The sequence below is a fragment of the Acromyrmex echinatior genome, chromosome 1 (genome assembly GCF_024713525.1).
Source record: "Acromyrmex echinatior isolate Ae372 chromosome 1, ASM2471352v2, whole genome shotgun sequence".
Lineage (NCBI taxonomy): Eukaryota > Metazoa > Arthropoda > Insecta > Hymenoptera > Formicidae > Acromyrmex > Acromyrmex echinatior.
The window spans coordinates 26,233,222-26,259,598 of record NC_141852.1 but is presented as its reverse complement, the minus strand read 5'-3'; the positions used below and the strand labels follow the sequence as shown (position 1 = coordinate 26,259,598).

Sequence of the window (26,377 nt, the reverse complement as noted above, 5' to 3'; positions counted from 1 at the left end):
GTACGATCGTGACTTGAATGTTTATACTGAAATTGCCTTCGAAGAATCTTCTTTAAAACCATATCATTTATCATATACATAATAAATGAATTGATCTTGTTATAATAAATATCTCAAAACATTTTGTCTACATATAATTTTTCCACCAAGTGTATTAAAAAAAACAAGACTACCTATGTTGAAAAATAGCTCTTATTAAAATATTCTATAGTGTTATTAATATTTTTATATTTTGACACTTCTACCATTTTTCACAGAAAGATCTCAGACTGTCAGGATTCGATGTTGCGGATGGTCACTTCCGACCGAATCTGACTCCCAGCGATCTTTTGAAGTTCAATACCTAACAAGAAACTATCGGGGAAAGGAGACTAGTAGTAGCCGAAAGACGAGGCTAATGTAATCCTCTTTTCCTATTGATTGGCACACAGCTCGTTGCCATAGTTACCAAAAGGTTGCTACAATCCTTTCATCAGGTGCCATTTATTAGACGAGAATTACTTGCTTGAGCTTGTAAGCTTATAGTGATATTAGGAGAGCGCCGCAAACATCGTTCATAACAGCGAGCGAATTGCTCAAATAGCAGACGAGTTTCAGTTCTACATTCCATCGAATTCTACACACAAAGCTTTTACGCAAATTTAGAGCAAGTTGTGCGTAAAACAAATGCAGAACGTTCCATCGTAGTATGGCATGCCAAAAATGCATTTGTTTACATACAACTCTGCATTTATTCCATGTATCATGATAGTGTCGATGGAATGTGGGATCTATTTTCCCACGGATCTCAAACGTGCGCAACAAAATTTAGTCACTTCGAGAGACTATCTATTCTTGTTGTTGAACGTTGCATTTTGCGTCAACGTGAAACGTTAAATGTTATAAAAGCCTGGCTATTTCACGAGCTATAAAGGCCTCAGGTTGCTCATCGAAAGTAAATACAAGTTAAATGAAAAAAGTTTTCATCTTCTTGCAACATTAAAAATTTAATTCTTAATCTCATTCGCGGTCAACGCGTATGTATAATTATTAACAGAAATATTTATGCTTGTGTCAAAACTATATATCCGCAAACCATTATTGTATTAAATGATTAATATTTGATTGAAAAGAGTTTACGCGAAGTCAAAACTGATAGTATGAATAACTGTATACTTTACTTATCGTACGTGAATTGAATATACGTGTTTGTCGATTTGTAATTTGAATATTCTTGTTTAAGATTGTTTGCAAGCGCACCCTTTTTTCTCCACGCGTACAAAATTGAATTTTATATAACAAAGAATAATTTCTATGAAATAATTATTAGGTGATGGCAAATCGATTTGATTTTTTTAAATAGAGGGTTAACAAAAAGCTAAGAAAATTATAAGATCTTCTTTAATCCTTTCCCTTATTTTAAACATACTGCTCCAATATTATTTTTCTATCAAATATTAATATTATTAATGCAAAAAGGGTGACTTGCGGACTGCCATTGTCGATCGAGCTATGTTGCGGCTGAAATGTTTGTGCAGTTAACTGCAGGTTTGCGCGCAAACATATCCCGCTACCGGACGTGAGTACACAGTAGCGACGTCATGTGTCGGACGAAGTGGGGCGTCGAAATCAATCGAACAAGCGAATTATTGTTCGGATGATGCGTGCATTCACGGACGTTCCACAAACACAGCGTTATCGCGCGCATCAGTTCCGTTCTTGTAAAGGTATGAAAAGAGCTGATTCTTATTCCATATTTTGATAAACATCAATTAATTTTGAACGTATTTCGTAGATTACAATTATATTGCAGTTGTATTTACTTATCCTTCTCGTATATTTTTTATTTTTTTTCTATAAAGCGAATTTTTTCATTAAATTGAAAATTTTACATTTACGTTTGTGTGTATTAATACGATGGAAAATCAATTAAACGTTTTTATAACAGAAGGGAATTTACTTATAAATAATGTTTTATATTTTCTATATATATAAATTGAAATATGAATTAATAAATATTAATATATGAAACATGATATTAATAAAGTCACGTATTAATTTAAAAAGTGGAATAAATATATGAAGTATGATTATTCTTTTACATGATTTACGTTACTATATTTATTATATATAAACGTGTGTACTACATAAATAATTTAAAAGTATGTACACTTTTTATATATTTTTTCTTAATTTCGTAGGACGATTGGAAAAATCAAACAGAAATTATAATATTTTTTTATTAAAAGCGAGACAATTTGAGTAGCGCCTTCAAACTGATTCTCTTTGGTAGATCGCAATTTATTACAACAGTTAAATAAGTTAAATATAATTATGCTAGTCTTCGGTCTGCACTAAATTAAACAGCAGCGTGGGATCTCGGATTGCCTGCAAAATTACTTTTAAAGCTAATTTCATGTTTCAGATGTGTATATATCTTTCTTATTACAACTGTGACTTTCCTTTGAGAGGACAATCTCTGCGATCGATATTTATTTCAGGAGTGACGAAAAATACTCTTACTTTGTGCGAACTTGAAACATTTTATTTGAATGATCACAGTTATTAACATCTTTTTCGATCATTTTCTTGTTTGCTCTTCCCCGTAGCTTAAAATTGATGTTTCCTCTCATTTAAACTATTTTCTTTCGAAATATCCGCTCAAGATTTTGTGCCAATTGATGCAGAAATCATTCACGCACAGGTGCACGCTGTTCGCATTCATCTTCATGTTTCTCTCTGAATTCGTTGTTCAACAAAATGGGCATTTATAACGCAATGTGTTAAATGAGAGAGAGAGAGAGAGAGAGAGAGAGAGAGAGAGAGAGAGAGAGAAGGAGGAAGAACAGAGAGATGCAAGTGCGAGCGGAAATTCAAATAAGAGCAGAAAGCACCGTATGCGAACATGGAATAATGGGAGTAGCTAGCATTACGAGTCGGCACACAGTCGTTAAATTTTGTGTAGAACTGTAATGCTTCAACAATTCAGCATTTCCTGATGAGAATCTGTATTAATATTTAACCAGACTGCTGTTTTTTTCCTTTTAATTCGTATTTTTAATTAGTATTATTACTTTTTAATCCATATTTAGCATCATTTCCATTTTCAGAATTTAAGGATTCAAATCTTTTCGTAAATAATAAGACCTTCATTGAAATAACAGTTAAAAGGCTTTTACAGCCTATTATATTCTTCTTCTTACAATTAATCGAAAAATCGCAAATTTTGCAGCAATCATATTTGGTTATCTTTTTAAACTTTTCAAAATTCATATTTCATCCGCCTGGACACTGTTGTATTTTAGTGAAAGATTATTAATCTTTCCAAGCGAGATTATCCCAACAAGCTGGGTGGGGACAAGATTGCGAGGGTAAAGTGACCTGCTCTCCCGGTCCCGGTCGCGGTCATGAGCAGGTGCGGGCACCTGCCGGGCAAAAAGAGTGAGAGAGTGAGAGAGAGACAGAGAGAGAAGGGAGGGAGGGGGGGAAGAAAGACAGCGATTACGTTTTCCACGGTCGTGGAAACGAGAGAGAAGAACTCACGTCTCGTAATCCGTGTGCTCCAAGCGCGTGCAGAAGCGCCAAGCTACCCCTGCTCGAGGTTGCGGAGGGTGGCGGAACTACAAGGTGGCGGGTAAAGGAGCCACAGTTGGTTGCGGGCTGTCGCCCTGAGAGCAAGCACGCGCTCTTCCGCGTCCGGGTCACGACACGCGACCCTCGTGATCGCGTGATCGCGCGTGTTGCATATCGAATGGATCGTGCCGGCCGCGTGGCAGATCGGCCAAGCGATCGTCGCGTCGCACCGTGCACCAGTGCGACGGTCAGTCCGCCAAGGTCTCATGGACACGCAACAGCACGCCGTGATAGTGACGGTGACTTTTAATATATATATATTATATGTATATATATATATATATATATATATCCCATCTTTAATCAGCTACTGATTTATTTCTGACAACGCGTCGATGATTTTCGTATTTGCGTTTTTCGGGCGCACAGCTCTTTGATGGCGAGGAAATCTCGATGAAACGGATTGTGGGAGGGGCGCGGGTACGTTACGTGATAATTGCTTGTTCCAAATGGGTGCAGTAAATTAAATCGTGCGACCGTGTGTGTATGTGTGTTTAAATATCACACGTTCATTATTCATTATCTCAGCGAAAGAAAGAGAGAGAGAGAGGGGGGGGGGGGAGGAAGAGAAAGAGAGAGATACTTTTTGCGAGTTCATCAGTGAGGAGATTGAGAAAGGTTGTTTCACAGCTGACCTCACGGTGATGATGAACGTGATATATTGTGATTAAAAAAAAATCTTGAAATATATAAAATAATAATCGAAGGCTTACGAATGGTATGAAGAGGGATTTGAGAAACGAATGTCATTCAAAAGAAAATTATTCGTCATACGGCGTGAGGAGTGCTGAAGAAATTGAGCTACTGACACTTTGCGCGCGAAGACTGCAAGCGGAGTAATTTCTTTGAGTCCATGAAAAATTACTTTTTTCTTCAACTCGACAAACTTGACAGTACATATATACACGTGTGTGTACTCGAGGCAGCTTCTGGACAATTTCGTTGAGCGCGTGCAAGTAATCTGTGCCACTTAATCGCTCTTTAGCGTGGAGCTTTAACTCGAGCTAATTGCAAGATAAATTTTGCGAGAAATGATTTCACTGTTAATCGCAACGTGTATGAGCACTGGGTAAGTTTCCGATGAGTGAATCAAGAGGAAAGTGAATCGAGAGGAACCCGAGAAGCTAATCGCGATCAATCGTGTCGCGAAAGGCTGTAGATGCTTCCGCTCGTCATGCGATAACTCCGGAATCTACTGCGATTTGACAAAATCATTGTATTTGCAGCTAGATGCGACGAAACTTAATCAAGACTATACACGTGTTTAAAATGCATCGCGCGTGAATGACATGGTACGGGCATGCCAATATTCGCGTCGGTGTTGTCGGATCTCTCACGGCATTACTGTTGAGGTGTCGGAAAACGTTGTTAAGATAAACATTGTTGATTCTATTTTTGCGGCCGTTAGACAGCTAAAAGTTTTCCCAATGCGGTTTTGGTGGTATTAAGAAGGATTAAGGTTTGTCTACGACGCGCGTCAATTCTCTTGTGCATACACATCAGTGATCCTCTGTGATTTCGCGTTACATCCTAAGAGCAATAAACGAAGCAATCATAAAGTGTATTAAAGCAGCATTATTTTGCGACTAATCGGTTTGTTTCCTTGGAAAGAGAATCGACGATGCGTATTTATGAAGAAATAATTTTGGGATTGAAAAACCATTGATCGTTGAAGGCTTCTATTTTCTGTTAAGAAGAAAATTATCAAAATTTGAATAAATAATAAGAAAGATTAAAAAATAGTAAGGATACGTTTTTTGAGTGATAATCATTGATAAGGAATTACGAGCAGTGCTTGTACAAGTGCTTTCACAAATTTCGTTGTACTATGTGAACGTAAGTAACATTTTAATGGAGACAGTAGGTAGTTTTATCATGGTTGCGCTATTGAGTGGAATATTTTAGAGAAGCATGAAACAAAGTCTTTTTATCACAAGATAAAATTCTCAGTTTTACCCATTGGAAAAGAACGACAAGTGGATGAAAAAAGGAAAAGATCTCAGTGAATGTAATGATGAAACGTCAAGACCATCGGAGATGCTGAGAGGAACGGTGATACGACAAATATATTTTGCGACGTAGCTTAAGCAACGATTATTCGCGTACAGAACGGAGAAAGAGACATGAGGGAATTATGGGACGGAATTTCATTACCGTATTAGTCTGAATAAATACTCGAAGGATTTCCGTAGGTAAGATCGATCGTGAGGTCCCAATAGTCTGCTCGCGTTCGACATCCATCTTCCAGAGAACGAGGAGATTTCCGAGTCTCTCACCCTTCCGTCTGCCTTCCTTCTCAACTTTCTCATACTATCTTTATCTTTCACTTTCTCTCTCTTTCTCTTTTTCCGCTATTGTCTCTTCTTTCCTCTCGCCTATGGCGCACTTCCAAATTCTCCTTTCCGAGTTGCCTGAGAAGTTTCAGTAGCTCACGTCATCTCGCAGACATATTATGCATAACCCAACTGTCGAGTACCCGCATCCACGATCTGACATCCACGATCGTTTCACGTCTCTCGAAAGCAATAACTTTGGCAAATACGGGTGATTCTGTTACAAGAGTTGATTCATCCTGCGAAGTCGAGCAGAACCAACGAGGGAAACGTGATGATCCGTAAGACTTACGGAAGAACCGAGACATTGGTTAAAAGACACGAATTCGTGTGATAGACGCCAATAATGAGAGCGCAAACGTGTGAAAGGCAACTTTGAAGACAATTCAATGTCCGCTGATTGGAAACTTGTCCATATCGTTGTCGAGAACTTTGACGAGCGTTTCCAAGAACAGCAATTAATGATGACGAATACGAAAGTGTATATCGCGCTACGTCTTAGACGCGATCAACGATTTCGTCGACGACGACCAGGTCAGATAATTCTATTGACGATATCCGTGCCGTGAAGGAAATAACCTTTTACGAGAGAAAAGGTGATAGGATCACCTTTAGGACCATCGGTTGAATCTCTCTTTTTCTCTCGTATCGATAGCGATGAAAATTTTAACGCGATAGGATGGGCAAAGCAAATTGTGCCGTCGATGAATAATTCACAAAGAAACAACGTATCGCGAAGATTAGACTATTAAACTTCCGACAGTGTACTACGCAATATTTTACATCCCAGGACGATCTTTACGGTGAACGAGGATTTCGGTGATTCGTGATTTCGGAGACCATGGACAAGTCGCGTGATCGGGCGATCGACCGGCAGACAAGGAGCCGCTCATCGACCATAACCGGAAAGTTGGAGCCGGGATGCTGCACGCCGTTATGCTAGGTAGCGGTCCAGGACGGGGGAGACGCGAGTGGTATCCAGGATTTTATCTCCAACGTCGTCGTCTTGGCTGTAGGATGAATCGCGGCGAGCAGGAGACTCTCTTCCGGCAAAGCCGACAGATCACGCGGATCGTACCTTCCCGCGAGGACCTTGTTTTGAGTGTCCTCAAGTCGCCAATCAATCAACAGCAGCAACAGCAACGACAACAGTGTCGACATCCATATCAGTCGCACACCCAGGGTCACTTTAACTGCCAGGGTCATCCGAATAATAGGAAGTGCAGTCATTTAGGTATACGAGACTGAAGCGTCGTTCTCGTAGTTTTCAGCGTGATTCATGTATTCATTATATGTGTATATTATCGCACAACCCTAAGTAATCTCGCGAAAAAGCGTGACGTGGATAACCACTATTCTGGGTCACGTTGCATTTGTTGCACGTCATGGAATATTTATACCGCGGTTTGTCGGTCGTTTTGTCAATGTGGTTTAGCGAATCGACTGTGATTAACTGAAATTCTCTCTTTCTCTCTCTCTCTCTCTCTCTCTCTCTCTCTCTCTCTCTCTCTCTCTCTTTCTCTCCTTCTCTATAAATTCCAGTTAGTTCTGTGAAGGAAATAAAGAATCTCTCAATTAAAATACGTTTGGAGTTAATATAATATACATATATACATACGGACGCGAGAATAATTAACAAAATTCTATACGTAGATGAAATATAAATCAGTTTTAAATTAAATGTTAAAAAAAAACCGAAAGATTAAATTTATTACGAATAAAAAATGTGTTTGCTACACACATATATATATATATATATATATATATATATATATTCATTTAAATATAATTACTGTTTTACATTTTCTAATATATTACTTTTTTTTCGACTATTTATAGGAGCAATGAGAGCCGTGTAAAATTGTATTAATTAAAAATTACATTTCTTTCAGCGACTTTTCGCTAAAGAGAACTCGTACATATTCCGCGGTGTTAATTTATATATTCTTCTGAATTAATGAAAACGTCGCATATAGCAATATGAACGTCGCAGTAATATGAAACAGACCGTTTGTTGCAAAATGCGTGTAAAAGGAAAGCAACATGACTAAAGCGACGGTAACGATGTATGCAACACGTATGCATATATTTTTGCGCGTGACAGACGAATATTAGATGTATTCTTTTCAGCCGGAAACGAGAATTCACGTAGTTCGTGAATTTTCGCGTAGCTTAACAGAAAAGCGGAATTGCGAAGCCAGACTTTTGCTCGATTAGAGAGAGAGAGAGAGAGAGAGAGAGAGAGAGAGAGAGAGAGGGGGGGGGGAAGGGGAGTATGACAGTGTCTCTTAGCTCGATACTCGAGGCTCGATTTGCGACGCGATTGAATCTGTTCATGTGACGGAGTTTTTAATATCTCGTCGTCTGAAAGGAAGAGAGAAACGACGAAAGATGTGGACGCTTTTATAAATAGAGCTCTACAGACAATTCATTCCCGTTAATGTACAAGCACGCGAGTCGGATTTGTGGTTTCTATTGTTCCGCCTTCCCGATAATTCCACTCTCCTTCGTCCTGTCGTACACAGGATAGATATTATATATACGTTTTTTTTTTTGTAACGCTACATCATACTGCAGTATAATATTTTGTGTGTAATTATTAGTAATCCTCTTTGCAATATGTTAAACTTAATGATTTCATGGAAATCGTATAAATAGTTAATATTTTAATAGACAATTTTTTTCGTAAAAATAAACTCGCGACTTTTTTGTCGAGAAATAAAATTGACGTTTTATTCTGAGTAACTAATAATGTAAATATTTTCTGAATGTAAAAAATTTTTAAGATATTAAAACATTTTAATGTTTATGAGATCGATTAAAGTATGTGCGCGCCATTGACCTTTGTACAGAGGCTGCTTATACAGTCGCTGATACAGCACGACAATCGTAATAGACAATGGAAAGACGTGAGAAAAACGCATATGTACAATATTGATGTTTCGTTATTCCACTATCAATGTTAATCACGACAGGTACTCTTTTAATATTAAATGCATCTCTTCTATAATATTTTTCGTACAAGACATTGCAATCAAATGATTCTTTTTTTTGGCACGATCTTCTCGGTTTTTCAATCTTGCCGTTTGCCATTAGGAATAAGAAACTTTTACGACAAGTCATTCATTTGAAAAAAAGTTGAGTGAAGAACTTGGAACTGCGGTAATTGTGCTTGCTACTTCATTTTTTAAAACGAGCACTCTTTTTGCGGCTATTAAATGTAAAACTTGAAAATGATGACAATTATAATGAAAATATTTTTATTCTATTAATATCTATAGCACTAAATTTATTTAATAAAAAGATACAAAAATATTTTGCTTCATTATATGTAAATTAAATAATATTTTTTTAAGTAAAAGATAAAATATAGAAATCAATATTTTAAACGGTCTAGCTGGATCTTAAATGCTTGTATGATTCTGTGTGAATTTTTTACATACAATGTATGTATGTAGTCCTTTAAAATGCATGCCGAAATGATTTTTCGGTCTTGAAACGCAAACTCTATTAAACTACCGCAGTAATATCACGAGTTAAATTGCAATTTAACAATTAGCAATTTAACAATTTGATACTTTTTTGCATTTTAGAATGATCTTAATAATGCTGAATGATATTAGAATTTGTAAATAATTAATTCTTATTGCGAAAAATATTATCTCGGCTGGGAGTCCGAGAAAAAGCAAATTGTTGAATTGCTATTCAATTTAACTCGTGACATTACTGCGGTAGTTTAGTTTCAAAAAGTTTGCGTTTCAAGAGACCGAAAAATCATTTCGATGCGCATTTTACATACGTAGTATATACGTAGTATATAAATTCACACAGAATCATACACTTCAGATCCAACTAGACCGGATAAGACATTGATTTCTACTGGTTGTATTTCTCACATATATGATCTTATAAGATGTAAAAGACAAAATACAAAATATAAAAGAAATAAAAATTGTCTGACTCAATATAAACACAGAATTAAAGAACTTTAACCAAAGTTCCATTTAAATTACTTTGTTAATTTTCACACCATTCTCTAAAATGTTTTATTCAGAGGAATGCATTTAATAACAGATGTTCTTATCGATCCTATTTCGCAAATAAGCTTCTTGATCGCAGGCGGATTTTCATGCGCATTACAGGATGGAATATTACTCCGTGGTTCTCCAGTGGTTAGAATTGCAAATGCTTCTGGCCGCGTAAATCAAATATTTGATAATCTCCGCACGATGACTGATCTATCTATTTATTGTCGGTGATTCATTCGAGGTTCATCAATTGAATTCTCTCATTGACGATCATCTCGAAAATTATAAAATCAAATTATCCATTTCGTGTAGATTTAGAAATGTGATATATATATATATATATATATATATATATATGTGTCATTGATATTATATTATATACATAACAGTTAAAACTGCTTTTCTGTTTCGCGACGCATGAGCAACAATCCTCAATTTGAATGAGAAAAGCGACACATTTTATCGCGTTAATCTCTCGAGTCTCAAGGATCGAGTAACGAGTCGTAATCGCGGCGCAATCTCTGACTCCCAAGCCTGGCCCCAATGTCAATCCTGGAAATGCCCAGGTGACAACGAGAGTCTTCCACGAAGCAAGGACCAATGCTCTAGGCACGCCGAAAAGCGATGCAGCGCCGCGACCGCCTACGCTGCTCTTCAGGGTAGCGAAGACGAGCTCGTGGCCGAACAGGGTCTTGAGGCGGAAGACATCGCGTTGAAGACGCCCGGCAGTGAGACCGAGGACACCGAAGACAACGGCGCGAACGCGGAGGAATCGCATTCACCCGCGCGTCGTTTCACTTTCTTACGTCGCTTCCGTTCACCACGCTTCGGCGAGGCGCATCATAAGCGGGTGCCGACGCCCATGAAACGGAAATACCGTCGCAAAAAGAGCAAGGAGGACATCATTGATGATGACGTTGCTGGCGCCGAGGAGGAACCGCCGAGTCCTGATCAGACCGGCATGCCCGATCCTTACTACCCGATCTATCTGCCGATCGATCAAGCCTTCAAGGCCAAGTACGTGTTCCATCATAAGAGGGGCAAGACTTTTCAGGAGCGCCTCTACGTATTCCTCGAACATCCTGGTGGTTGGCTGTGTTTTGTCTACCATTTCGCTGTGTGAGTATTCTGCACTTCCGTTCGAGCAGAACGACGATTATTTCTTACATTCTGCGATTAACACATTTTTCGATACTTCTTACAAATTTGTAAAAACATAAATTTACATACATTTGTTCACTGTCAAGAACTAAACATTAATTAGAAGACACGAATATAAAATGCTGCGTCAGAGACTCCTCCTGTTTCCGTTCTTCGCGCAGCATCGATTTTGGCGTCGCATCGTGGCCTTTGACACCTGGCGTGCCCCAAATCCTCGATAACGTCGAGGACTTCCCCCGTCTGCAATCGAACACTTGCTCGAATCAGTCTGTCTATCGGGCGCAATCTTTGATTTTTGATCAGAAAACAGATACCTCGTCTGGGACTTTATTGCTCATCATTTTGGCCTGATTCGAAAAACGATATAACAAACGATATAACGTCGACAGTCGAATATATCTTGAGAATATTCGACTTTGAGAATGTCATTGTAAAATATATTCTCCCAAGATAACTGATGTCAACTTTTATATTTCCATCGTCGATACGAGGAATTTGCATTTTAACTAACTAAGCGACAAGATCTTATAACTTGAAATATTAACGGTTTCTTTTGCATCTTATAGAAGTTGGTTGAAATGTTATACGTGTAGCATTTAATTTTTATCACTGAAAAAACTGTTATAATTTTTAAATTTTTACATATTATACTGATTTCTTATAATTTTACAGGTATACTTTAATTTTTGTAATATTCTTAACTTATTACACACTATATCTTTATTAAACAATTGCTAATTTAATCTTTGCGGAAGTAATAGTTTATAAGGTATTATTTATATGAGGTCAATAGGCTTACTGTTACGAGAGAAAACTCTTAGAATTTAATAACTTTATTCTTTTACATTCTTTAAAAATATGGGTTCATTCGAGATACGCATAGTTTTATGAATTTAATATATTATAATTAATATATCATATTTAATATATTATAATATATTCTATTGAAAAATGCGGACAAGTTTGAAACTTCTTGGAAAGCAGAATATGAAAGAAAGAATCCTACATAATATTTCACTTTTTTGCATTTGAATATTCTGAGAACGTATGTACATGTATGAATAACTTTACAGGAATACCTAAATGTATTTGTGATATGAAAATTTTCATTGTGACGATGCGATAAGACGATAAAACCGATTAATTTTGTCAGAAAGTTTTCTTTTTGAAAATAATATTTATTCTTCTATTTCTGTACGTTAAAAATATTTACAATGCCTCGAAAACATCCTCATTATATATCTTTGTTTATTTATTTTTGCCCCATCATTGTCTCAGAAAATTATCAATTGTTAGGGAGTTTGTGTAACATGATATCTTACAGGAAGTGGAAAGAATCTTTTTCATATAAAAACTTGATAAAGGCAGAAAGATCAATCAAAGTCAGTTGCAGTTATTTATTATAATGTTGCATATTGTATTCCGTCGTATCATATCCTATCCAAGTTATCTTTATTCATAAATTTCGTAGATTTTCTTCGACTTTTATATATTTTTTTACATTACATGAGTGTGTATTCATATATAAGAAAATTAGAATAGTCTTAGGATATTAATAAACAACATTGCATGTACATTCATTGTGCTTCGGTTTCATGCAAACGTATACATTGGCCGACGAAGTACATCTATTGCTCCGGCAGGCATCATCCACTGAAAAATTTCGCGGATTCGTGCATTATTCAATAGCCTGTTTTTCATTTCTTTCAAACTGTCGCCAAGCACCGCAGCCTTTTAAATAATTCATTATCAAAACAAAACGCGGCAACGTATCCACGAAACAAATCGATCGTCGAATATACCTAAGTTTTCTCACTTTTTTTCTTCATCTTGCCGACACTTTCCGTCTATTTTCGTTTAAGTTTGGACGCGAATGATATAGAGTGTGAGAAATTGAAGCTATTAACATTTTATTTAGTCCTTTATTTTGTTTTATGTCTTATACATAATATTGTACAGTACTCTCTCATTAATACTTTAACACTATATGGACTTCTCGTATATTATTTTTTTTAATGTCAAAGCGTTTCGTCTTCATTTGGACTTAATTCTTTTTTTAATAAGAGTATATAAAAGATAATAATAATTAAAGATACTTATAATGTGCAAAAAGTACGACACTTTATATGTTTATAAATAAATTAGAACATTTTTATCAGAGTAATTATATTTTTTATGTATTCAAAATCGAATCCAAGATATCTTCGCGTTGTGAAATAACCGTACGTATGATAAGACTATTTACTTAAAGTTATGGCTAATTTACGAATTCGCACAATTTTCTCGAAATATTATAATCGAGTTTACTGGAAATAAATGTGTTAATAATAGATAATATGCTAAAATTCTTTTGCGCATCTTATTGCAACACGCGGGATTTCTTGATAATATGTCGCTATTTTTGACGACGTAAAAGTCAAAACGCTACACTCGGAAATTGCCACGGAAGCATCTTTCATTTTGTACCCGAGATACTACTATTATGTCGAACACGCCATTCATTTCTGGAAATATATATTCATTTTTCCTGTATACTGAAAATATCCATATAATTTGTTTTTACAACTATTTCTTGGAGTATATTTTTTGCGTTTGTATGTTTTAATATCTTAATTTAAAAGCAACAATCTAAAAGCATGATTAAGTTTATTAAAACAGTTATCTGACAATTACTCAATACAAAAATTTTTTTTAACCATACTACTATTTTTACGTTATAAAAAATTTTTTTACGATCAGCTTTGAAGTACGTATGCTTATATAGATTCCATTCCATCCATTCGGTATTTAAAAATAATTTTACAAAGTATCGCTGCATTTTTCACACTAACGTTTTTATGAAATAAACCTAAAGCTTATAATCCTTTCTCTCTAAAATCTAGCGATATGAAGAAATAAATTTTCAAATTTTTCGTAAACTCGTCGACCGTATTCGATTGTTACATGATTATAGCGAATAGTCTTCGTGCGGCTTTAATACAGCGTCGTTTATACAATCGTTAGATAGCCGACTAATGAAGTTGCGCTGCACGAAACGCTGCAGTAAATATTTAATTGCTTGAGTAATCCTATCGATTGACTTTACGGTACCTGTTATTATCTATTATCGTACTATTACTAACCTGATATTAATGTGATCGAGGAGGGAGGATAACAGCAAAAGGGATAAGAGTCATTCAATCTTGAGAATGAGTGAGAGAGAGAAAGAGAGAGAGAGAGACTCTGCTGCAATGAGGAACTTACCCATTAGTTCTATATTGAGTTGAAGTTGAAAATATAATAAATAGATTACACTCAGTTATTGAATTCACAATTTTTACTCTATTAATATCAATTATTGTATAATAAAACAAGATTAAATTTTCAGAAAAATATTAAATCAAGAAAGATTTAAGAAATCTGTCATTTCTTTATATCACGTTTTTTAAAACGGTTTTATATTAATTTAATTTAAATCTTTAATCTTAGCTCTCATTATTGCAGAGTTTAAAATTATAAGTAATTTTTTTCTAAAAAATATAATTATCAGTTTGAGTTTCAAAACGTCAGTTAAATGTGATGTAAGCGTATTATCTTATGCATGGTGATGTTAAACGGATAAAAGAAATTTGCCCTGTTAATAGAGGTAATTCTAATTCGACTGGCCTACTTTCAAACGGGCGTAAATGGCAGCATGTTGTTAGGCCCAATGCATATGCAAACTATTTGCGTGTAGCCTGTTATTTTTAGATGAGAATCGCACGCGCGCGCGAACTGATATATCGATATCGCATATAATGATGCCCATGGAGCATATCGTGCCTTGTGTGGTCGTTATTAAATTTTTCAGTAATTTAAACGCGATCAGAAAGCGCGAATCTTGACAATGAAATCAAACGATCAGAAAATCACAATCAATTTGCTTAAATATCGATGTAAATCGATAAATGAAACATCGGACATGCGCGACATGCGCAATTTATTTACAATAATTTAAAGTCCATAATAACAGGGCATAATTTTAGAAAATTGCATAATCGGCCAAGCAAGAATTGATTTTCAGCGAAAAAGGATCTTATCTTCTCAGCGAAATATTACCTTTGACCTTTCCATTTTTTTTTAATTTGCCGGAAACGACAGGAGAATTACGCCGCATATATCCATCACGCGTGATAATATTATATTATTTAGTCTCTTCATTAATGAATTACATTCTTTTTGAATTAATTTGTTTTATTAGAGGTACAATGTACCACACGCGTAAATGTAAATTCAATTTTCGTAAGAATGATTAATAGATACTTAGCATAGATACTTATCTGCGCATATCGAGCGGTTCGCGCGATCAGAGAAATTTACGTTATTCCGAGCCCTCGGAGGTCCATTTGTAATTAAACCGCAAGTATGAATAAATGATGCGACATAACGTGACACTATTGCTGTAGGAGTCATACACGCACGTTCTATCTTCCTTCGATCGCATGTAGGTTAATTGATATACACACTCAATCATTTTATATATGTTTAGCCGTTAATAACGTGCCGTCCATTGACATGTGTAAGTGTTAATTATTGATAATTATAGATTTTGTCACAGCTTTTCAATTCAATTCATACAAAGTATCCTATAATAAATTCTGTTTTTTTCCGAGATATTGTTTCTTCATATGGAGTTTTCCCAAACGATCAAATGTACGATGATTTATCTTTTATAAAAATCTAGAATTAGAGAATCTCTTTCTATTTGAAGAATTCAAGATATTTTCATTCGGGAATTTTGTTGTAATTCAAAGATTTTTATCTTCAAATTATCTCTCAAAATGTTTTTTTTTCACAAATAGTAGTAAGTCTTGCTTGAAATTTTTTTTAGATCTTCAGATAAGATTGACTTAGATTTAGGAATAAGTTTTGTTTCATTTTAAAAGATTTTCTTTAATCTGTTCTCTTCTGTTGTATTTATTCTGTTTTCTCTCTGTATTTTTTGGAAGTTAAAAAATGAATTTTTTATGCATTATTACTTATTTTATTAAAGTTCTTTTCTTTCTTCAATTCTTCTTCAATTCTTCGTCTGACTGAATAAATAACTTTTAATTTTTTCTTCATAATCATATAAATAAAAAGAAGACCAAAAATCAAGATGATAATTACATCTATTTTAAATTTGCATTTAAAAATACTCATACACATAATGTATGTTTAAATATTTGAACCGAAAATATCTGAAAAATTAAGAAATTTTCAGATATTTTTTTCAGATATAAAAATATATCTGTTTTATTACGTACAAAACAATTCAACGACAAAATTAAAAAAATTAATTGCATATAAAACAAATAAGGAATTCTTTAAAGTTCAGCGATAGGCTGAATTGTTACTTTGCGTTTTATTCAACGGACATTCCCGTGACTTTGGCATTTCCACAGCCAAACAAAAAGCATGCTATCCGCGAGTAGCGAGATGTCCGACGCTCGACGGAAGATGGATGAGTTCCTAGCGATGCCCGGGGAAAAAAGGAGGAATATGTTAGACAATTATCATAGTAGGTCGATGAAGGTGACCCGTGTAGCCACGAAGTGCTGTACATACGTCGGAATTATAGGCCCTCGACACGCCATCTTAAAGAGTTACCGGAGGCCGCATGCTTTCGTTAATGCCGCGCACTCGTCTCGTTGCTCAACGAGCTAACGCTCAATAATAAATTACTTGTACAAATAACGAAAGTACCAATCGATCGTGAGATCGTATAGCAATTATCGGTCCCGTTCATGCCCTCGCATATGCGGGGTTTGTTTTGCTGTTTCACATCGTTTTTTTTTTTCTACATCATTATGGTTCGTGCGATGCACAGCATCGATAAGCAGCTGATTAAGATTCACAATAAGGATTTAAAAAATTGGCCGAGAAGATAAAAAGCGAATTTTTCCACGCTAACAAGTAAATTTTCAGAAATGTCAGACGCCGATTTTTGTCAAAATTTTTACAGTTGTTTCTTATGGCAAAATAAGAAGAAATCTGTCATTAATTTTAGCTTAAATTGCGTCTATCTATTAAAAAGTTTTTTTTTTATTTTTTACAAATATCCGATTTTTATATGTTTAAATCAATATTTCTTATAAATAAATATAAATTCGATATTTCGAAGCTCGATACACATTTAGATTGTGTAATAGCGCTTTAGTTAGTGATTTTTTTATTTTATGAGTTAGGATAATCCGAGGTTAATTCAAATCAGCTCCCAGCTATGTTTCTGTAAAAAGTTTTTTTCATGAATATCTTAACTATTTTTAATTATTTTGGTGTTCTATATGTGTACCGAGTAAGAAATATTGCTTTAAACATATAAAAATATATAAAAATTTGTAAAAAAATTTTTTTTTAATAGACAGACACAATTTGCGCTAAAATTAATGACAGATTTCTTTTTATTTTGTCATAAGAAACAACTGTAAAAATTTCGAGAAAAATTGGCGTCTGACATTTCTGAACGTTTACTTGCAAGAGTTAGCGTGCAGGTGAATCTTGATACACATACGGATATCGCGATTCTTCTCACGAACACATTTGCGAAACTACATTTGCAATCGGAATTCGATATTATGTGCGACCTCAAATCTTGTTGTACGGCGATTATATTTTATTATTAAACATACGAAAGTACGCAACATAATTAATGCATGTTTGAGTATATGCAACTAAAACATCAAAGAGCATTTGTTATTTAAAAACATGATCCTCTAGAAATTTATAGTTAAAATTCGTAAAAAATTTTAAAAGATGTAGAATTTTTTGTTCACATAAACTGTTTATCGAAATTATTTTTTGACGTTGAATTGAATCTTTTTATTAAACTGTCTAGTATTATATATACTTGTAATATGTACTTTTATGAAATTATCTTTTACGTTTATTCATAACGCAAAGTTTTTTTTATACAAGATTTATTAATTTGTAATTGTATATACAATACATAATAATCAATGAATTTATATTATAATATATTAGAAAATAGATGTGCCAAAATAATATTGGAAAATCTCGGATGTAATTTTTCTCTCTTTCTATACATATGTATAGCACTTTAATATTAAATTTTTGATCAATTTCACTATTTTGTCAAAAAAATGGTGGTTTTCGCAATTTTTACAATGATTTTTCTTATTAGACACGATAATAGCAAAGTAATCGCGGATACATTGTCTATGAATATTTTTATATTCAATCGTCGCGGAATATAAGCGACCTTGATCGATCGGTTGTGTGTGTGTGTGTGTGTGTGTGTATGTGTGTATATACAGTACATATATATATATACATATATATGTGTGTGTATATGCATATATATATATATATATATATATATATCTATACTTGATAACGTTCTTTTACAAGTTTAAATATAAAGTTATACTTTGCAACCAGTAATCAGTAAAGTATATGTCCAGTATCATGTCTATGTCAAGTTTATCAAGTAATTTGTCAGTTTGATTAGACTCAGTAGTTTAAAACGAATAGTTTATTCTAGTGGAAGAATTTAAGTAAGCTTAGCAGCACTTTTATTATTCAGAGTTGGAATTAACAATAAAGCAAAGTTTCAGTTCTGCTGATGCAAAAACTGAAACATCATACATAGTCAATTTGTAATATACGTAATATATAGTTAAGAAATATAATAATGTAATTTATGTCGCATTTTAATCACTGAATGTTTGTTACATTATAATATGTTAGATTTATATATATTGTATAATATCGATAGTTTAAGCGTATTATAATTACTAATGGTATTATAATTATCACAAAAGTTTAATACTGATCTGGATTATCATTAATGAAGGTTTATTAATATAAATTTTATGCAACATAGTATATTATGTATATATAATATGTTTTAATTGTAATTTAAAACGTAATAATGATATGGAATTTCAATTCTTAAAAGGTATAACAAATGAAGGAATTTAATGCTAATAGTAGAGTAGAAATTAGATAAGCGCAAGTTGTAATGCGATAAACTTTTTTTACTTTACGAGAAGATTGACTCTAAAATTATTGTATCTTTTTTCAGTTTATTTTGTTTATTTTGTAAGATTATTTCTAATATATGTTTATGTTGCTTCTCATGTATTCGTATGAGAAATTAGATTCCATGGCCCGTATTCAGAACGTGCCATGACATGTTATATTATACTTTACGTTATGTATATTATAGAAATTCGGAGATAAAAGCGCGCTTTTATCGATAAAAACGCGTTCTGAATACAGACCTATATTTATAAAGTTTTAAAACTGAAAAAGTATTGGTTTAGGAACATCTACTTTTTTAATGATCTACTTTTTTAGTGATTAAGCGCGTAATCATCAAGCAAACACATCAACAAATCATCCAGCAGTTTTATATTATTTTTAATAGTACGAAAATTATCAGTCGAAAGCTGAAAAAAGAAAATGGCAGTTGAATTTAATAAGAATCTAAAGAATTATATTTTATAAATGTGTATTTAATTGTAACATACGATAGTCCACGCTTTTAATAAATCAAATCGCTACTCCAGATGAAACTTTATGATAGAATCAAGTTTTGATTCTGTATTTGTTACATGATAGAGAGTTAGATCAAGATCCTGAAGTCGCTTTAGATGCAAATCTGATTTTAATGTACATATATGACACGCCCACGCTTCTAATGAATCAATCTAATCAATCATTTATCTGATTAGAATTTTATAACTGTACTAGATTCTAATTAAAGTTTGCTTTGCCATATACGTCATTATATATTTTTATTTTCAGGTTCATGGTGGTATTGGTGTGCCTCATATTTAGCGTTTTGTCAACGATAGATCAATACAGTAACTTCGCAAACGAAACTCTGTTTTGGATGGTGAGTAGCTCGTATTCATTATTAAGTACAATAATATATAACGTATAACTGGATAGGATATTAAAAGCATCTCTGCATCAAATAATGTCAATAACACTATTTAAAGAAATACTGCAGAACTGCTAAATTGAAAGTATTCTATCGCAATCACATTGATTGTACTTTCCTTTGCATCAGTGCAAAAAACATACGTTTGACGTACACTCGTACAAAGTATGCGTATAGATTTAACGAACCATTTTTTATCTAAAAGTTTTTTTTTTTTATTAATGTGGAATTTTTTTTTTAATATTGAAACAATTAAACCATCCATTTGTTGCAATTGAGAATATTTTCTATACTTAATATTTCTATAGTGCTATATATTTCTATCTTAGTGCATATATATTGGAATTAAAACTCGATAAAAATATCGATTCTGCAAGCGTTCTGCAAATTATCTTTTTTTTATTTTTGTAATAGAATTTTAATTATTGTATCTCTATTATTTTGGGTGCGTGTATTTCTATTCTATATACTTTTCTATTCAAGTTTAAAATCCAACTTAATGTTTCGTCTCGAGGGAAAAATTAGGTGCATCTGATAGAATATCACCATCTATCTGTCATTGTACTTTTCAAGTGCGAAACGTTAAATACTGACAGTGATTCTGACAGGAATTCATAAATAAGGGTTTGTAACGTTCCGTAAGAAAGTTAAAGCAAACCTCATTTAATTAGTCTTCGAAAAGAATACTTGAAATTTGTTGGTTCGCCCGAGAATAGACTTTACAACAGTTCTCGACAAACTTTTTCTCTTCTTTTATCACCGTTGGTTGCATAAATGAAATTAATCCTCCCTCTCATCTTTTATCATTTAAAGAGGGAAAACTTTGTAAAGGTTTACACGTCAAATTACGATTATCTTCGGTACAAATGTCGTTCATAAATCGGTATTCAATATTGTAAAAATCTTCGCTCGCGATTCTTTTTCATCTTTTTCCACGCGAAGAAAATAAGCGTACATAAAGCACGAAGCTCGTCAATGTTCTGTATCATAAAAGAATATAGTATAAGCCAATTCTCAAGGATCTCGCCCACTTTGTTGCAGTTCTAACGTCGACATCCTCGTTTTTCTAGGGCATCCCGTTCATACAACAGCGTTAGTACAATCGATACAGCCAACTCTATTCAAGTGTTACTTTGTATATTTATTTTAGAGATGAATTAGCCAACGTCTATATTAATCTATAGATATTTTTCCATTATATTTTCTCATCGACGTTGGATATATAATTGTCGATTTGTCACGATTGCTATGAATTCAATTAAATCAATATATTCATAGTCTATTCTTATATTTAAAACCATCTTAAGTATAGTCTTGAGATGTCATAAGTCGATAATAGAGCCGTATTAGCATCTTAAGACTTTACATAAGATAATTTTAAAATAAAAACCGATTATGAGTATCAAGTTCAAGGTTGAGAGATCACTTACACTTCATTACTTATTCAGGAAATATGTCTCGTGGTGTTCTTCGGAGTTGAATATTTGGTTCGATTATGGAGCGCGGGCTGCAGATCGAAGTATATGGGCTGCTGTGGACGGCTACGATTCATACGGAAACCGATTTGTATCATAGGTGAGTTGTTGCTCGTTTTCTCCTAACAATGAATCACGACACGATCAAACTTTAATACAACCAAAATTAATCTGATATTTGCATTGTTCGATCGACAAAATAGGATCTTGATAATCGTCCCTTTGTTTCGTATTGTTTGTAGTATAGGATCGTTTGTGATCGTTGCTATTGACCAACTTTGCGATATTAAACTGTGGCCTTAATATCGAATCCATTTTACTAAAATCAAGATTGCGGGCGCTTTGTATCGCAATCATCGTTCTGTCAGACGCGTTTTACAAATGAAACACATGCGAACATCGAAATTCCTCCCTTAATTGAAGACTCGCCTGTTGAAAATTGATTACCTAGCCTCTATTTCGTAAACTTTGTTATTACGTTGACGACAAATGCATGATTGAAAGCTTCACAATAAAAATAGAAACAATAAAACAAACGAGTTTATTTTTTTTCCAATGTTATCTGAAAAGCAAACTGCTGATCAAATCAATTTCCATATGTATTTAATTATCTATATGTTTGTAGATATTATCAGAATTATTAAAGATTATATCAGCACAACAAGATTCTCGCCATCTAAATTTTCTTATTATTCTAATAATACATATCTAATAATACATATTCGTGTATCTGCAATTTGCGGTAAATCAATTTGAGTTATGCTTTTTCAAAACTGAAGATACGGTAGTGTCTCGGTGCTAAGTTTATTTTACGTCGTTTATTGTTGTCTGCGTGGTAAATAGTACCTGCTGAAGTATTTATGTTTTTTTTTTATCTCGCGCGTATCTTTTCTCCAACAGTTATCTCAAATAATTGAGAATGTACCGTATTTTACTTTATTTCGTCTGTAAGTGCAGAATAGTAAATGTCCGCAATGTAGAAAATGGAACATTATTATTAACAGGCCAGCCGCGGAATTGCTGAGATTACATCTATTCCAGCAATTTCATAACGCATGATGGAAAGAGAATTGTTTTTAATCGTTAACAATGTACATTGTCGACGTATCTTGCAGATAGTAACGCCGGATAAGACATTAATCGGATTACACGCTTTACATATATCAATTGCTGCCGATTATGTGCAGTTTAATCGATATCCAAAAATATATATATATTATACATATTAGAATAAATATGTGTATTTTGTAAATGAGGATGTATTAAAATAAATAAATATTGCGTGTGCATATGTGTTATACTATATTTAATCGACATAACAGTATAAAAATTACCCTATCTATAATGATATACATATATTAGATATGTTCGAATTTATCGCGATTATGTTTTTTTTTGTATTTATCATAAGATACTTTTCTCATTTTTTCTTTTCAGATTTAATTGTCGTAGTAGCGTCCATGGTAGTCTTGTCAGTAGGAAGCAATGGTCAAGTATTCGCCACTTCTGCCATCAGAGGCATTCGGTTTTTGCAGATTCTGCGAATGCTTCACGTCGATCGTCAAGGTGGTACGTGGCGGCTTCTGGGTTCGGTGGTTTTCATACATCGTCAGGTATGCCACCAATTATTGCGAAAATATCTCGAAAATATCAAAATACACAAGTTGATCTTAACAATGACTTTAATTTAACTATTGTAAGGAAGTATTTGTGTGAATACCTTTATGAGGTTTAGAAATATATAAAAATTTCTACATTTATGTACATTTTACAAAAAAATATATACATACTCACATGAAATTTTGGTATTAATAGTTGCAAGACATTTTTATTTTTTTTATTTAACAGGAGTTGATTACAACACTGTACATTGGGTTCCTAGGCCTCATTTTCAGCAGCTATTTCGTATATCTTGCCGAAAAAGATGCAGTTGGACCGGACGGCAAAACAGACTTCGCGAGTTATGCCGATGCGCTTTGGTGGGGAGTGGTGAGTTCGTCTTTTGTTACTGATTATTTTAACGATTTTTGTATTTTCTGTAATATCTCTCTATATTATATGTTTTATTTATTTGTAATTTTAATATTATATATTAATATAATAATATATATTATATATTTAATATAAAATGTAGAAAGAAATGTAGAAAGGTTTCTAAATAACTTGTACGAATTAATTATACGTTTTATTTCTGTTTTTTTTTTAGTTATAAATATTGTATTTTTAAATTATATATCTTTCCCTTTGTACACTAACGCTATTGTTATCTTGTTGCACTTCATTATCTAATTGCAAATCTATGTATTTTTACTTGATAATAAAAAAAATCGATATGAATAGATTTTGGATTAATTCCTGCCATTAAAAGTGCAATTTAAATGTAAGAACGAAATGTAATAAATCAATTCTATGAAAAAAATGATGTAAAAACGAATGTGTGATTGATTAGTCATGTAAAAATTGTAGAAATAATTCAAGAACGATAATGTGATGACGGATTATTTTTTTAAAACAATTTTAACGATTCGCAATTTATTGATGATAGAGAACGAGAACATAACTGTCATAGTTATAGAATTATAGATGTAAGGTAAGGCAGAGAAAAACATAATACCGTAACACAATAGCTTTTTTATGCTTACATATAAGTTTTTCTCTGCTTAACCTTATAACTACGACAGTTACGTGTCGTTCTCTGCCATCGGTTTAATGATAACCATAATAGAAGTATATTTTCACCATGATGATAATGATACATTTCAACGAACAAAACGATATGAATTGATGTTGATGTCGATATTGATATCAATGCTCGCATTGCGTCGCAATGCAAATTGCACTATTTATACAGGCAGCACAAATTGCTTATTGGAACGTAATATATGCTAATTAATAGGTATAATTAATTATATTTTGCGAGTTAAATGGTTTACAAATTATGTTAACGGTGTGTCATGCGGACATAAAACTCTTCACATTAAATTCATTGTCAATATCATTATGAATGCGACGTTGTGTGTACAGTGTAATTCCATGTACATTAGGAGTATTTGATGTTTTTCGATGTATTACAGATCACAGTAACAACGATAGGTTACGGTGATACAGTCCCGCAAACATGGATGGGAAAAATAGTGGCCTCATGTTTCAGCGTGTTTGCTATATCCTTTTTCGCACTTCCAGCAGTAAGTACATTACTGTAAAGAATTGTTCTCCTTTTCTTTTATAATACACAGAATGTCTTGCACTTATAGTTACTTGTTGTTTATAGATTCTTTAATATATCGAAATCAATCTCTCGTAATTAATATCTTTGCAATCAAATCATGAATTTGAACTCGATCCAAATTTATTTAAAATTAAGAAATACGAATCTTTCATGCTGTATTTGTTTTTTTTTTTTTTGGAATATGAATTCTCAAGAATTCTATCTTGCATTGCTTGTAACTCACAAGCTACAACTTTTACAATATTTTTGGAAAGGAAATATTGACTGAAGAACTCAAACTTTAATTTTTTGTCTACCTCTGTAGAAATCTATACAATTGAATGCGATCAGACTGTTATATTGTGTCTCGTGAGTTGGTGTTTTCGCATTTCTTTTTCAGGGTATTCTAGGTTCTGGCTTCGCACTGAAGGTACAACAAAAGCAACGACAAAAGCACTTCAATCGGCAAATACCGGCTGCTGCGATGTTGATACAGTGCCTATGGAGATGTTACGCCGCCGATAAGGCCATCAACAGCGTCGCTACGTGGAATATCTACATCAAGGACCCGTCGCCGGCCGGTCAGCCATCGACGCCCTTGGGCAAGGTAAAGTTTCCCATTTGCTTTGCCCATTTGTTTAGCGAAAATCGAAGCGCAATAGCCGTATTTAGCTGTTGACTGTTGATGTTCTTAGCTGCTTACACAATGTTCTTGAACGTTCTAACTAATCGTGCCGCGAGCGATTACTACGTCATGTCAAGACAGACGCTAATCCGTTGCGACTCTCGTAATCACCTTATTGAAACAGGCGCGAAAAATGTTCTTTCCCCAGCCTCTTCTCCCTCGTCTAATCTCGTTCGCGATTCGGTCGATGCGCGCGCGCAGCCGAGGACGCTAATGGATCTGGAATTACCCGTGATATCGTATCCACGTTAATTGCTGCCACGATCTCTCGACTTTTATCGCGATTGCGTTTCCACGCGCGAATGGATTGTCAGCTAATATCGTTGAGTCGCAGGGGACTTGGTCGTTATGCTCTAAGCGGATTGCGAGAAATCAAATTTGCCTTGTGTCGATTTATCGCGTAAATAAACGTGAAACAACTTGGGTGTGTGAAAGTATAATAGTACATGAGATGAAAAAGATTTGTTCTTTAAAATTAATAACTTATATAAATTATTGAATGTTTCGTTAAAAGTGAATGAGTTATTATTATATTGGACCTTACGCTATATAATCGAATCCAAATTCAATAATTAGGCAAGTCCTAGTGAGATAAAGATTTTTTTATTCTTTGTTAAAAGTAATGAAATATTTTTAATTATCGTTATAATTGGTATTTAAGTAAATTATACTAATCAATATTTATGAATTATCAAATTTTAAATGTACACAGAAATATCAGATTGTTAAGAAAATGAGATTGTCATATTTGCTGAATTAAAAATTAAGATTAAATTAAATAAATAATTAAGATTAAATTAAATAAATTTTTCACGTTCAGACCCGAAAAATTTTTGAATTTAACGCATAAGAATGGGATTTGCGAAGGAGTTTCGCTAATTATTTATCACTCTAATAAATCCCAGTATTGTAATAGCGACAACTATGTGTGACGGCCGTGTACTTTTACATTATTACTTGTCCAATG

At 33.7% G+C, this 26,377-nt stretch overlaps 1 protein-coding gene across 6 annotated transcripts in view; it reads left to right on the top strand.

Annotated features, from left to right (window-relative positions):
* Positions 1-3,898: 3,898 nt before the first annotated feature.
* The window catches only part of KCNQ (KCNQ potassium channel), a 46,271-nt gene continuing 23,792 nt past the window's right edge, over positions 3,899-26,377 (top strand). For 4 of the 6 annotated variants that reach the window (XM_087409708.1, XM_087409702.1, XM_087409695.1 and 1 more), the window contains exons 1-8: positions 3,899-7,179; positions 10,507-11,092; positions 19,904-19,994; positions 21,491-21,617; positions 22,955-23,130; positions 23,366-23,506; positions 24,592-24,702; positions 25,126-25,332. In XM_087409708.1, coding sequence (XP_087265834.1) covers positions 6,867-7,179; positions 10,507-11,092; positions 19,904-19,994; positions 21,491-21,617; positions 22,955-23,130; positions 23,366-23,506; positions 24,592-24,702; positions 25,126-25,332 — 1,752 coding nt within the window. In that variant the 5' untranslated portion in view covers positions 3,899-6,866. The remainder of the gene's footprint in view (positions 7,180-10,506; positions 11,093-19,903; positions 19,995-21,490; positions 21,618-22,954; positions 23,131-23,365; positions 23,507-24,591; positions 24,703-25,125; positions 25,333-26,377) is intronic. The other 2 variants (XM_087409707.1, XM_087409700.1) reach the window with 2 other exon arrangements.